We start from the raw sequence: 16488 nt of genomic DNA, 5'->3' as shown, positions 1-16488 counted from the left end.
AAACACCAGTTTTCGCGTGAAAACCTCTTTTGTCTATGAAAACACGAATTTTGTGTCGGTGCGAACATAGTATTAAGAAACTCATAAAAGGTAAGTAGGTAAAGTGGTTGTGGTCTTTAGATGGCTCAGTTCAGAATCTTTAACTGAAATCTCTGATAGCGATGTTGGATAATAAACCGATGATTTAACTTTTAGGTGGCTTCCTGGGATGGTAGCTTCAAAATCATATTTTCATTCTAGGCTTAGTTGCGGGCATGTGATTTCTAATTCATAAGTACTCAAAATTTTTAAAATAACATACAAATGATTCAATTTAACTATTTTTTATACTTTAATTAGGTGTTGGATGCGTTAGAGGGAATGATGCGGAAATAATTACAACTATGCTGTCTGCCATAATCTCAGTTATTAATACATGAAGCCGCAATCCAGAATTTTTTCCGCTACGGTTTTCTAGTAATTTAATAGGAATTATGAACCGTTATTGTTCACGTTTTGTTTAATACATAAATCCAAAGATTATTTCATAAAAGATAAGTGCGCTCTCCACATCGCTGCCAAAATCCCAAACGCAGTTTTAATTACGCGACGTGGGATTCATAATCTGTAAATAAACATTCGTTGTGTTCTCATTGTATTTACGCTTGGATATATCTTCTTGACATTATTTTTTAATGGAAAGGCACAGTCTCAAACGAAGGAATAAAAAAGTAAAAAAAAATATACCAATATACGAATAGACTTACCTCTGCCCTTTACCAAGTGACCTTTTCTCTTAGCATTGTTCACTCGTATTTTATTTCCCCTTTATGGAAATTTCCTATTGAAACTAATGACAAATATATTTTTTCATTCGCACTTATTCACTTATACTAGTTGAAGAAATGAGATAACAAATTTTGTTTGTTTGGAAAGCTCTAAATTAATTAAAAAATATATATCCCAAAAGTGTACGTTGCTGTTAGTTCTTGAAGAAAAATTTGTAAATGAGTTAAAACTTCTGGGGGGGGGAATCTATATTCACCATTGTAATCTTCATTATAACCGTCTTTATCAAATATGGATTGGTATCTCAGAAGAAGTTGTTTAGCCTTAGTTTGATTGTTTGCCTCTAGTTCGTCGGTCCTTGCGTTAATTTCGCGAGATATGTCATTTTCGTCCATGGAATCTTCCTCAAGACTTTATCCTGTCTTACAAATAACTGCTTCTGATTTTGGTGGAATCTGCTGGAGCTCTGCTGTTATCACTCGTCTAACGTTGTACTTATTATCGTAACCGAACATAAATGGCTCTTCCAGATTTGTACAGGTCACAATCCTGTTCTTCACGTCAATCTTGATTCCTTGATTTGCTAGAAAATCTACTCCAATTATGACATCGTGAACGATATCTGTCACTATAATATTGTGTAACATGGCTGCTTTTCCAATTACGATCTCGCACGTTACTTTTCCGAGAACTAGGGTATCTTCTCCAGTTGCAGTACGCAACTTTGACCCAACTAATGGTCACACTTCTTTATTAACCGGTTCAAATCGAATTATGTAATGTGATGCGCCCGTATTCACAGACAGTATGCGCTTTTTGCCGTCTACATATCCACTAACGGTAACAGCCCGTGCTCTTTTCGGGTGGCTCGCTTTAATTCAACTATTGGTTTAACTTTGTGTCCAACTGGATTATTGGACTGGTTAAAGTTAAGAGCACATTATCATCTTCTGTCGTAATTGGTTCACCAAAGTGTGTGCTTTTATTTTTACTTTATGAGTCAGTTTCCTGTGTCAGAGGACGAAATGGTTTCAGCAAACGTAAATTTTGGACATGCTCGATGTATTTCATTCTCGTGTCCTCGATGTATTTCACGGATATATGTGCATAAGCTAAGTGAGCTAACCTCTCAATCTCTGTAGAAAACTCCTGCAGAGACTCATTGGCTTTCTGGCGGCGATTTTGCAGCTCGATTTGGACGATCTGCTTCCTCTGTTCACTACCATACCGTCTTTCTAATGCACACATCAATGTTTCATAACTACTCGCCTCGCAGTTTAGAATGGTCTATATTCTATCCGCGGCATATCCTTTTATTGCAACGAACAATGCAGCCACTTTATCTTCAGCGTTCTAGTTATTTGTAGATGCGGTCCTTTCGGCCGATAAGCCGATTTAATTGTAGCTCGCGGAGACGATCTTTCAATTCATCCACTTCAATTTTAATTTTATCCCGCTCTTTAGAAATCTGTGAGGACACTTCTGTTATATAATATGTGAGGTCACCTGTGCTGATATACGTTCATCTTGCACTGCGAACTACTCTTCCAACTGTGAGGACACTTATGCTGATATAAGTGCATCTTTTACTGCGGACTGAGTTGACAACCGCGAGGACTAACGAGGACAATTGAGATTGTTGTGCCAACATATGTGATGACACCTCTGCTATTTTTTGGGTTATTCGTCCATCCTGCTCTTTAAATTGTGTCGACATTTGCGTTGACATCCCTGACATTTGCGCTGACATCTGCGACATTGCAGCGAAAATCATGTTTAAGTCAATAACGTTTGATGGACGCGTCTCTTTCTTTTCTTTTATGTTTGCCTTCCTCTAAATCCAATTGAAAGACATATTCCTCAACATTAATGTTTTCCGCCTCCATGGCTTCTCGCAACCGTGATTTTAATTCAATTTTTAATCCATTTGTCGCCAAATCACTTTGCTCCAGCTCCTATTTCAGTTGTGGAATCTTCAGATCGTTAAACTTGGCCATTTTCAAACAATTCTCTCTTTGGGAGTTTCGGATTCGGATTTCTCGATAATTCGGCTTCCTTGTGACTTACTCTTGAGTTCGATTACTGGATTGTTAAATAAAAGCCTCAATTTAATGGCTATACACTTATACTATGTTCGCACCGAATTGAAATCCTCTTGAAAACACAATTTGTGGATTGTGGAACCAAGTCGTTCTGACCGACATTGTGTGTTTTCGATGAGTTTTCATTGACAGTTCACACATCTATTTGTTTACATTTGTTATGTACCCTACAAGAACAGCGACGGTCATCTGATGGGTAACATGACAGTCATAGCTGAAAAAATTTTGTCAGCGCGCAGAACAAAGTTTCTATCATTTTCTGAGTCATTGCTGACCATAAATCCGTCATAGCTGAAAATTGTCAGTTATGACTGAAACGCTATCAGAAGTGAAAAATTCTTTTGCGCAGTAGATAATATAATTTTTATTTATTTAATAAATTACAAACTTTTAATCCAATTTAGTTATAATAATATACTTAAATATAAAGAGGAATGCAACAAAAAATATAATAAAATATGAACATATAAAAATAAATTTTCACTTGATGCCATCTCCTCCTCTCAATATCTCTGTATACGTCTTACTCCAATCAGTGGATAGTTCTGAATTTAAAAATGCAAATGTAAATTAACAGTACTGACATATCAAATGTGAGTGTTTCTTGTAGGGTACGTTTAGGCCAATTATGGAAAATCTAATAATATCTATTAAACTAGAGCAGGCACCGATTATAATGAGTGGAATGTAAGTTTCCAAGGGGGTTTCAGCGAAAACTGTGTTTTCGTTTGACAGATTTTGTATGGATGAAAACACCAGTTTTCGCGTGAAAACCTCTTTTGTCTATGAAAACACGAATTTTGTGTCGGTGCGAACATAGTATTAAGAAACTCATAAAAGGTAAGTAGGTAAAGTGGTTGTGGTCTTTAGATGGCTCAGTTCAGAATCTTTAACTGAAATCTCTGATAGCGATGTTGGATAATAAACCGATGATTTAACTTTTAGGTGGCTTCCTGGGATGGTAGCTTCAAAATCATATTTTCATTCTAGGCTTAGTTGCGGGCATGTGATTTCTAATTCATAAGTACTCAAAATTTTTAAAATAACATACAAATGATTCAATTTAACTATTTTTTATACTTTAATTAGGTGTTGGATGCGTTAGAGGGAATGATGCGGAAATAATTACAACTATGCTGTCTGCCATAATCTCAGTTATTAATACATGAAGCCGCAATCCAGAATTTTTTCCGCTACGGTTTTCTAGTAATTTAATAGGAATTATGAACCGTTATTGTTCACGTTTTGTTTAATACATAAATCCAAAGATTATTTCATAAAAGATAAGTGCGCTCTCCACATCGCTGCCAAAATCCCAAACGCAGTTTTAATTACGCGCCGTGGGATTCATAATCTGTAAATAAACATTCGTTGTGTTCTCATTGTATTTACGCTTGGATATATCTTCTTGACATTATTTTTTAATGGAAAGGCACAGTCTCAAACGAAGGAATAAAAAAGTAAAAAAAAATATACCAATATACGAATTTATAAAATTTCACACAATTTTGTAGACTTACCTCTGCCCTTTACCAAGTGACCTTTTCTCTTAGCATTGTTCACTCGTATTTTATTTCCCCTTTATGGAAATTTCCTATTGAAACTAATGACAAATATATTTTTTCATTCGCACTTATTCACTTATACTAGTTGAGGAAATGAGATAACAAATTTTGTTTGTTTGGAAAGCTCTAAATTAATTAAAAAATATATATCCCAAAAGTGTACGTTGCTGTTAGTTCTTGAAGAAAAATTTGTAAATGAGTTAAAACTTCTGGGCGGGGGAATCTATATTCACCATTGTAATCTTCATTATAACCGTCTTTATTAAATATGGATTGGTATCTCAGAAGAAGTTGTTTAGCCTTAGTTTGATTGTTTGCCTCTAGTTCGTCGGTCCTTGCGTTAATTTCGCGAGATATGTCATTTTCGTCCATGGAATCTTCCTCAAGACTTTATCCTGTCTTACAAATAACTGCTTCTGATTTTGGTGGAATCTGCTGGAGCTCTGCTGTTATCACTCGTCTAACGTTGTACTTATTATCGTAACCGAACATAAGTGGCTCTTCCAGATTTGTACAGGTCACAATCCTGTTCTTCACGTCAATCTTGATTCCTTGATTTGCTAGAAAATCTACTCCAATTATGACATCGTCAACGATATCTGTCACTATAATATTGTGTAACATGGCTGCTTTTCCAATTACTATCTCGCACGTTACTTTTCCGAGAACTAGGGTATCTTCTCCAGTTGCAGTACGCAACTTTGACCCAACTAATGGTCACACTTCTTTATTAACCGGATCAAATCGAATTATGTAATGTGATGCGCCCGTATTCACAGACAGTATGCGCTTTTTGCCGTCTACATATCCACTAACGGTAACAGCCCGTGCTCTTTTCGGGTGGCTCGCTTTAATTCAACTATTGGTTTAACTTTGTGTCCAACTGGATTATTGGACTGGTTAAAGTTAAGAGCACATTATCATCTTCTGTCGTAATTGGTTCACCAAAGTGTGTGCTTTTATTTTTACTTTATGAGTCAGTTTCCTGTGTCAGAGGACGAAATGGTTTCAGCAAACGTAAATTTTGGACATGCTCGATGTATTTCATTCTCGTGTCCTCGATGTATTTCACGGATATATGTGCATAAGCTAAGTGAGCTAACCTCTCAATCTCTGTAGAAAACTCCTGCAGAGACTCATTGGCTTTCTGGCGGCGATTTTGCAGCTCGATTTGGACGATCTGCTTCCTCTGTTCACTACCATACCGTCTTTCTAATGCACACATCAATGTTTCATAACTACTCGCCTCGCAGTTTAGAATGGTCTATATTCTATCCGCGGCATATCCTTTTATTGCAACGAACAATGCAGCCACTTTATCTTCAGCGTTCTAGTTATTTGTAGATGCGGTCCTTTCGGCCGATAAGCCGATTTAATTGTAGCTCGCGGAGACGATCTTTCAATTCATCCACTTCAATTTTAATTTTATCCCGCTCTTTAGAAATCTGTGAGGACACTTCTGTTATATAATATGTGAGGTCACCTGTGCTGATATACGTTCATCTTGCACTGCGAACTACTCTTCCAACTGTGAGGACACTTATGCTGATATAAGTGCATCTTTTACTGCGGACTGAGTTGACAACCGCGAGGACTAACGAGGACAATTGAGATTGTTGTGCCAACATATGTGATGACACCTCTGCTATTTTTTGGGTTATTCGTCCATCCTGCTCTTTAAATTGTGTCGACATTTGCGTTGACATCCCTGACATTTGCGCTGACATCTGCGACATTGCAGCGAAAATCATGTTTAAGTCAATAACGTTTGATGGACGCGTCTCTTTCTTTTCTTTTATGTTTGCCTTCCTCTAAATCCAATTGAAAGACATATTCCTCAACATTAATGTTTTCCGCCTCCATGGCTTCTCGCAACCGTGATTTTAATTCAATTTTTAATCCATTTGTCGCCAAATCACTTTGCTCCAGCTCCTATTTCAGTTGTGGAATCTTCAGATCGTTAAACTTGGCCATTTTCAAACAATTCTCTCTTTGGGAGTTTCGGATTCGGATTTCTCGATAATTCGGCTTCCTTGTGACTTACTCTTGAGTTCGATTACTGGATTGTTAAATAAAAGCCTCAATTTAATGGCTATACACTTATACTATGTTCGCACCGAATTGAAATCCTCTTGAAAACACAATTTGTGGATTGTGGAACCAAGTCGTTCTGACCGACATTGTGTGTTTTCGATGAGTTTTCATTGACAGTTCACACATCTATTTGTTTACATTTGTTATGTACCCTACAAGAACAGCGACGGTCATCTGATGGGTAACATGACAGTCATAGCTGAAAAAATTTTGTCAGCGCGCAGAACAAAGTTTCTATCATTTTCTGAGTCATTGCTGACCATAAATCCGTCATAGCTGAAAATTGTCAGTTATGACTGAAACGCTATCAGAAGAGAAATATTCTTTTGCGCAGTAGATAATATAATTTTTATTTATTTAAAAAATTACAAACTTTTAATCAAATTTAGTTATAATAATATACTTAAATATAAAGAGGAATGCAACAAAAAATATAATAAAATATGAACATATAAAAATAAATTTTCACTTGATGCCATCTCCTCCTCTCAATATCTCTGTATACGTCTTACTCCAATCAGTGGATAATGCAAATATAAATTAACAGTACTGACATATCAAATGTGAGTGTTTCTTGTAGGGTACGTTTAGGCCAATTATGGAATGTAAACAAATTTTTAACTGACATTTAGGGCTAGCAAAATATGTCTTCTAATAATATCTATTAAACTAGAGCAGGCACCGATTATAATGAGTGGAATGTAAGTTTTCAAGGGGTTTTCAGCGAAAACTGTGTTTTCGTTTGACAGATTTTGTATGGATGAAAACACCAGTTTTCGCGTGAAAACCTCTTTTGTCTATGAAAACACGAATTTTGTGTCGGTGCGAACATAGTATTAAGAAACTCATAAAAGGTAAGTAGGTAAAGTGGTTGTGGTCTTTAGATGGCTCAGTTCAGAATCTTTAACCGAAATCTCTGATAGCGATGTTGGATAATAAACCGATGATTTAACTTTTAGGTGGCTTCCTGGGATGGTAGCTTCAAAATCATATTTTCATTCTAGGCTAAGTTGCGGGCATGTGATTTCTAATTCTCAGTACTCAAGTACTCAAAATTTTTAAAATAACATACAAATGATTCAATTTAACTACTTTTTACACTTTAATTAGGTGTTGGATGCGTTAGAGGGAATGTTGCGGAAATAATTACAACTATGCTGGCTGCCATAATCTCAGTTATTAATACATGAAGCCGCAATCCAGAAATTTTTCAGCTACGGTTTTCTAGTAATTTAATAGGAATTAAGAACCGTTATTGTTCATGTTTTGTTTTATACATAAATCCAAAGATTATTTCATAAAAAATAAGTGTACAACGCCAATAGATCTGCATTTTCAGGATGGAACTCCAGTGTTGTCCTTAGCGCTCTCCACATCGCTGCCAAAATCCCAAACGCAGTTTTAATTACGCGTCGTGCCATTTATAATCTGTAAATAAACATTCGTTGTGCTCTCATTGTATTTACGCTTGGATATATCTTCTTGACATTATTTTTCAATGGAAAGGCACAGTCTCAAACGAAGGAATGCGGAAAGGGCGACTTCCGAGACATTCTTGTATGGGCAAACAATACTTTTTCATCCATATTCTTTATTCCGAACGTTTTTGATGGTATTCGATTTAAAACCTGCTTTCTTTTCGCATATAATGATATAACGATATAACATCAACAAATAAAGTCCCTATTTTATTTTCTTAGATAATATTTTAATATGTGTGCTTATTCGAACGTGATCATTCATTTTTAACTTAGCTTTTTTAAACACTTGTAAATCAGTGTCAATAGTGTTCTATGAAATGTATTATTATATATATCAACTAACGGTATGTACCTTAAAAACTAAACCTTTTCCACATCATTCTTTTTAATGTCGGATTAAAACGTTCAATTTAGATGTTTTTAAAACGCTATTTGTTGAATAGTGATCAATTCGATTAACTTCCATTAGATGCTTAAATTCAGTATTGAAAAATCCTTTATCGTCATCAGTTTGTAAATTCGTTTCAACTCGATAACTATTTTCGAAAATTCTTTTAACAGTACTCCTTAAGTTTTGAGCAGTTTTATTTTTGATTACTTAAGCCTAAGGGTTTTTGAAAAACGTGTCTATTACAGTTAGGAGATAGCTAAATCAGCTTGCGACAAATCATCAATTCCTTTTATAACAACTCGTCTTCTTTTAAAATTTGTTTGTGTAATTCATTGGCTAACTCTCTTTTTTCCATATTCAATACAATTTCGGCATATGTGTGTGTGTTTATGTCTTTTTTTTTTAGCTTAATCGGTGAGTCCGCCTTTCCTGGCTGTGAGAGTGTGTGTGGGTTTGCTTAAGAGTGCCCTGCCAGCCAAAAGTGGTTAAAAAACTAGTCAAACACTATCTTTTCAAAGATCTAAAACAGGATTGGATTTTCGGATCCCTTAACAAAATCAATCAATCTCAAACAAAATTTTTTAATTTGAAATTATTGATATATTATATAAATTTTATTTCACATACTTTTCCTGTAGGTTTTAATTCTAAAGTTAACCCAAAGTGATTATAACACTTTTACTAGCTATATATAATCCGAAACATAATATAAACTGTTATAGCTTCATTTAGTCCTAAGCCACAACTGCCAGTTCATCTGACACGAACGCCGCTACGAAAACCAGCTAAAAAAAATTGGCATTCAAATCAATGAGGAGAAGGAGACCACCTTAAAAGACTAGAAAATAATTTTTTTAAGAAAACAGTGCCACCAGCCAAAGTGCACGTTAGTGATGTGTTAAAAGAGACTGCACAAGCAGCCTCTGCACAACTGCAGACATTGCACACACAGCAGAAGCCGGTAATAACTCTGTTAAACTTTTTTCGAACACTTTTTAGTTAATATTTGTTTCAAAAATTTAAAGAACCGGGATCTGGTGGATTTCAATCGTTCCTCCTTGCAGCGCAATTTCATAACCCCTGTGCTTGAATTATTTCTAGCTGAAAGTTTCCAACTTGGAGTGTTTATCTCAGATAAACTTGCTATAATTGCTAGACATCTTATGTTAATTGTTGTGCTCGAAAAAAGTTTAAAAAAAATATACATATATACGAATTTATAAAATTTCACAAAATTTTGTCGACTTACCTCTGCCCTTTACCAAGTGACTTTTTCTCTTAGCATTGTTCCCCTTTATGGAAATTTCCTATCGAAACTAATGACAAATATATTTTTTCATTCGCACTTATTCACTTATACTAGTTGAAGAAATGAGATAACAAATTTTGTTTGTTTGGAAAACTCTAAATTAATTAAAAAATATATATCCCAAAAGTGTGCGTTGGTGTTAGTTCTTGAAGAAAAATGTGTAAATGAGTTGAAACTTCTGGGGAAAGTGGTAAGCCATGGTTGACAGGGTAAAGTCTAAATTATCCCTAAAATCATTATGCGCTCTATTATTATTTAAAGTTTTCGGCGATATACCACTTCCACTCCTTAAGACGTTTCTTTTGATATTGAGTAATTTTCGTATTATGTATTGATATTAAATGATTTTTCACCTTTACTATGAGCTTTTGGTAAATAATGATGTTTATGAACGTGTGTTGGCATTAGTATTTTTTTATAAATCTGTTAATCTCTTTGAATGTACATTAAGGGTTTTGAGTGAAATAGTCATTCATACAATCCAAGAGTTATTTACATTTTTATGACAAATTTTTATTGTGTTATCAAAGCTGACATTTAATCTTTTATATCCAAATTTATATTATATTATAATATATTTATTGATAACGAGATTCATTTTGAGAAAGAATTTTATTATTATGGTAGATAATTTAATAAGTTTTCTGATGTAGTTTAATTGGGTTTTGCTTTATCGCTTTATCAAAATAAGTGTGATGCTTGTTTGCGCTTCTACTCATCATTAGTGTTTTCCGGTTTAAATTGGTTTGAACTTTAATACGTTTTTTATCATTATTAAATTGTGTTTTGCTATTTCGTTTTTCTAAAAATAAACGTGATATAGTTTTACGCTTATACTAATGTTATAACCAACCGAATTATTTTAAGCTTTATGATCTAAACAGCGAAACATTGCATAACAGCGCATAAGAAGCAAACAGCTGATTAGCCTTTAGAATCATGGCACATGACAGTTGGCAAATTTACCATTATGAAAACTATAAACATAAATATAAGTTATGGGACTGAAGACTTTGTTTTTGATTTATAAAGGTCTCCCGAGCTTTTAAAAAGTGTAGTCTAGGATTTCCTTAAGTGAAATAAATTAATTTATATTTTTTTAGTTTTTGAGTAAAAATTATTTATGTTTGCGCTTCAAATGAATAGCATACACTGAAAGAGACGTACAAGGACGATAGCTTTCCAACACATGTTCGGAATATTGCAGCAATGGAGTGGCTTGTAACTCACTCTTGTGTTCAATCACTGGATTGTTAAATAAAATTCCCAATTTCCCAAGTTGCTATACACTTATTTTTAGTTCTAATTCCAACAACTTAACACTTATTGCGCGATATTCGAGATTACAAGTTATTGCTTGTAGCATAATTGCTCTTTACACGACAACACTCTAATTAGTAATGTATGTGCTGCACAATCTAGCAGCCCTTATACAGTAGATTGGTAACTAAACTTCTTTACTCAAAAATTCTGGCAACTAGGGATTTCGCTATCTTGTTGGTTCTAGCAGGTTAACGTCGATTCTGATATGTTTTGGCATTTGTTTCGACACATAGTATACATTTGTGTACCATAAAAGAAACTACAGCTGGATTCATCGAAATCGCAATCAATTGTCTATGAATCACCCATTACTGTGACAATGTGTTGTACATCTCTGATTGTTTCTATCGAGAAATCGCTTTAAAATCTAGGTTTCGATAAAAATCAAGCATTTGTGTAAATTGTGTTTTTAAGAAAAATAAAATTGTAGTAAATTATGCAGTTACCCTTTTATAAAGGGGTTTAAAGGAATGAATGAGAATTATAGCAAAGATTGTTTAGGGCTTTGTTTAAGGATATCCGTACTTCATCAAACGTGGAAGTGGTTGCATCAAACAATCGCGTTACATGAATATTTGATATCTGTTACTGCAGCAAGTTCAGCAGGAAGTTACGGTGATACAAATTTGATATATTTCAAGGTCGCCAAAGAACATCAAAGAAATTAAAATAAACTTATTCAATACACTCTTATATTTAAAATAACATTTTCTAATTGTAAATAATGTGTATTAAAGCCATGTGTTACAAGCTACGTTAACAAGTTGAAAGAAATATAATTGTTAAGTAATAGTCGTGAAAAAGTTAAACTCGGTTATAAAAAATTTTGTTATAACCATGAATACCATAATATCCAAAGGTTACAAAGGTGGCATTCATAAATGCTTATACTCTGTGTTTGAAGAAACACATACTAATCTACCCCGAAAATTGGTTTATACGATTTACAAAAATCAAAACAAGAAGACACCAAATAAGTATGGATTACCCCCGTCGTCATATGTAACCAAACCAACTAAGATTAATTTAAACAGTTCAAATGTTACAAAAATATCTGATGCCAACATTATAAAATCAGTGTTCATTTCACAATCATATGATATATTTACAAACTTAGCTCTGGAGGACTGGTTGTATAGAAATTTCGACTTCACCCATCACCACGTATTATTGTTATGGGTAAACGATCCATGCGTTGTAATAGGACGTCATCAGAACCCTTTTATGGAAACAAATGTTTCGAAATTGGATTTAAAAGGTGTGACTATAGCTCGTCGTAACAGCGGTGGTGGGGCAGTATACCATGATCGTGGTAATCTCAATTGCACATTTTTTACACCACGGGAACGATATAATAGAAAATATAACTTGAACATTTTAACAAGAGCACTTTTTCGAGAATGGGCCATTAAATCGGATATAAATGAACGAGACGATGTATGTTTCAACGAAAAAAAGGTAAGTTAAATGAGCCTTCCTTTAAAAGCTTAACGGTTGGGCTTTAGTATAGCACCCACGAATTCCTATATAATAAATATGGGCGGATAGAGGATGCTCTCGAGATTAAGATTATATACAAATATAGCTACACGGAGATATATTTTCGTAATATTCGCTCTTAAAATTCAAAAATCACAAATTAAAGTATGTAGTTTTTCTATGTATTATGAATTTTACACTTTCATATGTATATTATTCAATATTATATCCACAAACACATCACTAAATAGTTTTTACACATTTGTTTAATCATAAAAAGGGAACAAATATGGTTATATAAATCGTAATTAAAGTTTTCATAAATTTTTCTTATTTACACTATAGCCATTAACTAGGTCAATAGGAGTACTGTTGGATAGAGGAGATCCTCTAGATCAAGAATATGTATAATTGGAAAATGTCTAGTTTAGGTCCCATAACTAAGGAGGCCTCAAAAATAGGTACGCGAATATTACAAATCCGTGAGCGAAAAGTGAATTTTTTCAAAAATGTTAGTATATTTTTACAAATATATTATATTTAACGCACTTTGCACATATTTTTGAATTCAGTTTGTTGGCCCTATTTAGGAAAAAATAAAATAATTACGTATGAAAAATAAACAATAATGTATTTATTTTTACGTTTGTTGTATTTGCGTTTCCCGAATTTGCTTTCGTCTATTTAAACAATTTTACTAGGACCGCCAATTTTACCTACCGGTACCTGATGATCAACCTGGTATAAAACTACCGCATCCGGCAGTAATGCAAACGCATACATTAAATAAACCACTTGAGGCAGTGGTATTTTAATATGCTCGAACCCATTCGACCTCGACACCTCAGTTCGTTTACGGCAGGCACCTTTGCGTACGGCATAATTTTATTTTTAAAATTGAACCTTCCGCCTCTGTTAATAAAATTACATTTCTCGCAAGTGTAGTACTTTACCGAAATTCCACATTTCTTTGATTTCGGACACATTAAGAATATTTGTTTTTCTCACACAACGGCTCCTGACCAAATCAAGGCTACAAAAGCACTCATGGTGGGCAACCGACTTGCTGGGAAATCCTGGGGGTGCTCTCCAAAGACTATGAAGTGGATGTACACCATGATCGTGAGACCGATTATCACGTATAGAGTGGTGTTTTGGGATTCTAAAGCATCGCAGACTTCGGTAGGACTGCAGCTGTCGAAGCTGCAAAGACTTGCCTGCACTGCGCGTCGGGCGAATGCGTACGTGTCCTACTGCAGCACTGGAAGTAATGTTAGAACACATACCGCTACATATGGTATTTAAACAGGCAGCCAAACAGACTCTGCTCCAAATGACAGCAGAAGGAGTTGGCATAGGGAAGGTAATCTCGTCCCAGCAGATGAAGGCGCTAAGTGAAGAAATGCCACTAGCCCTTCTCGCAAGGGACAGCATTACCAAAGTAGTAAGCTTTACTAAGAAGTTCAAAGTTACCCTTGGCAGCAAGGCGAATTGGAATGATTCATCGCTGGACCTGCTACTAAGATATAGCACTATCAAGTGACGGCTTGAAAACGTCGGAAGGGATTGGTGCTAGGGTTTCTGTGCCAAGCACCAAACTCTCCATTCCCATGAGAAGTTTTCCTAACATTTTTCAGGCCGAAGTCTATGCTATGAGTCGGTGTGTAAGGATAAACCTCCAAAGCAACTATCGCAATAAAAGTATTGTCATACTCAGCGATAGTCAGGCGGCACTAAAAGCGATCTCTGCCTAGATTAGATCGCTCTTAGTGCGGCCTAAAATGGTTGAACAGCCTATCAGACCACAACCGAGTGCACCTTATTTGGGTGCCTGGCCACAGGGATATAGCCGGGAATGAACTAGCTGACGAGTTGGCCCCCTCCGCAGCCTCCACAAAAATGGTAGGACCAGAACCATGCGTAGCGGTTGGTCCACATACCATTAAAGAGCTGCTCCGTAGGGAGGAAAGAGCAGGCAGGAAGAGACATTGACAAGTTTCAATTTCCCGAAGAACAAATTCCGGCTGCTTGTCGCGTTCTACACCGGCCATTGCAGGCTCAATAAGCATCTATGCAACATAGGCTTAGTCTCTGCTGCAAACTGCCGGTTCTGTGACATGGAGCCGGAAACCCCAAAACACCTGCTAGTGGACTGCACAGCCGTCTGCAGACGCCTGGGATCCATGTTGCCAAACAGGGATCGCATCGCTTCACTAGTACCCAGTAGAATATTGGAGTTTATCAACATGCTGGCGCTAAATGAGTCGATATGACTTGGGGGAGGGCACAATAGACCATAGGTCGCGGTGCATACCTCTAAACTAATCTATCACACCATGGCTGCATAACGGTTCTTTAAAATCTATTCAAAAGTCTTATGTAATGTGTGTAACAATTTTAACTTTATAATAACATACCTGCTGTACTTGCACTCTTTTTTTTTTATAAATTATTACAATTTAAATACCCACGAAAAAAAAGAAAAAGTTGCGGAATGACTTATATGCACAATATTTACCAATTCAATTTGAATATGAAAATAATGGCAAAACGGTACCTTGTTTAGTTGTAACAATATCAGTTATAATCCGTTATAGAAAATAAAGTTTAAAGAGAGTGATATACCCTCTTTAACATTAAATTTTTTTTGGTAAGATTTCTTATTTGCATAGGCTACCTTCGGCCGCTCTTCAAATAAATAAACCTGTCCGATCCGACACCGGGGTGGTCGTTATTGATTTCGCGTTCTATTCCTTTCTGCATTGGCGACCTTCGGCCGCGCTTCAAAAAAATACCCCTGGCCAATCCAATACCATGATTTATCAAGAGAATGGAACAAAAAAAATTATGGTTCTTGTATTTGGGGCATAATCATCTTTTATTCTTCAATTTTATTCGTTTTCAAAATATAAATATGTATACACATAGCCAATAAAGTCTGCGTTCACCCGACACTATTGTTTAAGTGAAGTAAAAACACAATGTACTTGTAAATAAGTAATTCAGTTTAAATTTTCTACTTCAAAGTCGAATATAATCCAAGATTCTCTGCACTTTGCTTCAAAGTGTTTTTTAAAATGTTCAAATAACCCCATTTGTCCATTGTGGATTCAATAAATTCAAGCTGACCCACACCACCAACCGCCATGCAACCCCACACCATAATTCCTATGTGTTTACCTGCATCAACAAGATTTTGCTTTTCAAGGGCAGTTCCTGACTTGCGCCACACAATTATTCGACCATATATGCCAAAAATGCAAAATTTACTTTCATCAGAAAATATTACTTGTCTCCAGAACTCCGGCGACTTATTTATATTATTATGAGCAAATTCAATGCGCGAAAAGAGGCGAAATTTGTACAAGTGAAATATATGGTTTTTTTCGAGCGACATGACATCCAGCTTTACGTAAAATTTTTCTAGCAGCTTCGGCACAAATTGTTTTTTCATGTTTATATTTACGTTATCAATAATCTTTGTGGACATAATTCGAGGGTTAACTTTCACCATATTTATTATTTTCCGTTCTTCTCGGGCTGATAATATTCTCGGACCGCCAGATCGCGGTTTTGACGCTAAAAGTTCTTCCAATAGTTTGCCCAATTTTTGTGATTTTTCATCATCTTTCCACATTTTAATGATAATTTTTCTTGCCGACAGACTAATTTATTTTTCTTTGGTTTCCATTTTTTTTTAAATATTATTAAAATGCGTCACGAGCTCTTTAAACGACTAATTATATTAAAACACAATAGAATCTACGCAAAAAGAACGCACAAATTCATGAGAAGTTACGGTATTTCCAATTCAAGCTAACTGAACGCAGACTTTATGGTGCCTATGTTTACTTGTTCTTACACTAAAATCCTGTTATCACAAAAATTAAAATAGGAATATACATTTTTGTTTTTGCATTTTGAACTTAAGAATATAAAGAAGAAATACATGCAGAAAATTTGAACTGAATTACCT

At 35.2% G+C, this 16488-nt stretch overlaps 2 protein-coding genes across 2 annotated transcripts in view; both read left to right on the top strand.

The window, feature by feature from the left end:
• The first annotated feature begins 11348 nt into the window (after positions 1–11348).
• LOC106622546 (uncharacterized) lies at positions 11349–11783 on the top strand. The gene has a single exon (XM_070109203.1). The coding sequence runs from the start codon at positions 11504–11506 to the stop codon at positions 11699–11701; it is 198 nt and encodes a 65-aa protein (XP_069965304.1). The 5' UTR covers positions 11349–11503; the 3' UTR covers positions 11702–11783.
• Positions 11784–11866: 83 nt separating this feature from the next.
• Lipt1 (Lipoyltransferase 1) overlaps positions 11867–16488 on the top strand; it is a 39425-nt gene continuing 34803 nt past the window's right edge. The window contains exon 1 of the mRNA XM_036356708.2: positions 11867–12491. Coding sequence (XP_036212601.1) covers positions 11871–12491 — 621 coding nt within the window. The 5' untranslated portion in view covers positions 11867–11870. The remainder of the gene's footprint in view (positions 12492–16488) is intronic.

This window comes from Bactrocera oleae, chromosome 4 (genome assembly GCF_042242935.1).
Source record: "Bactrocera oleae isolate idBacOlea1 chromosome 4, idBacOlea1, whole genome shotgun sequence".
NCBI lineage: Eukaryota > Metazoa > Arthropoda > Insecta > Diptera > Tephritidae > Bactrocera > Bactrocera oleae.
The sequence above is the reverse complement of the archived record's forward strand: the minus strand, read 5'-3'. Positions and strand labels throughout refer to the sequence as shown.

What these genes read in the sequence shown, in the direction of transcription:
- LOC106622546 (XM_070109203.1), top strand. Translation starts at nt 11,504, where the DNA reads ATGAATGAGAATTATAGCAAAGATTGTTTAGGGCTTTGTTTAAGGATA.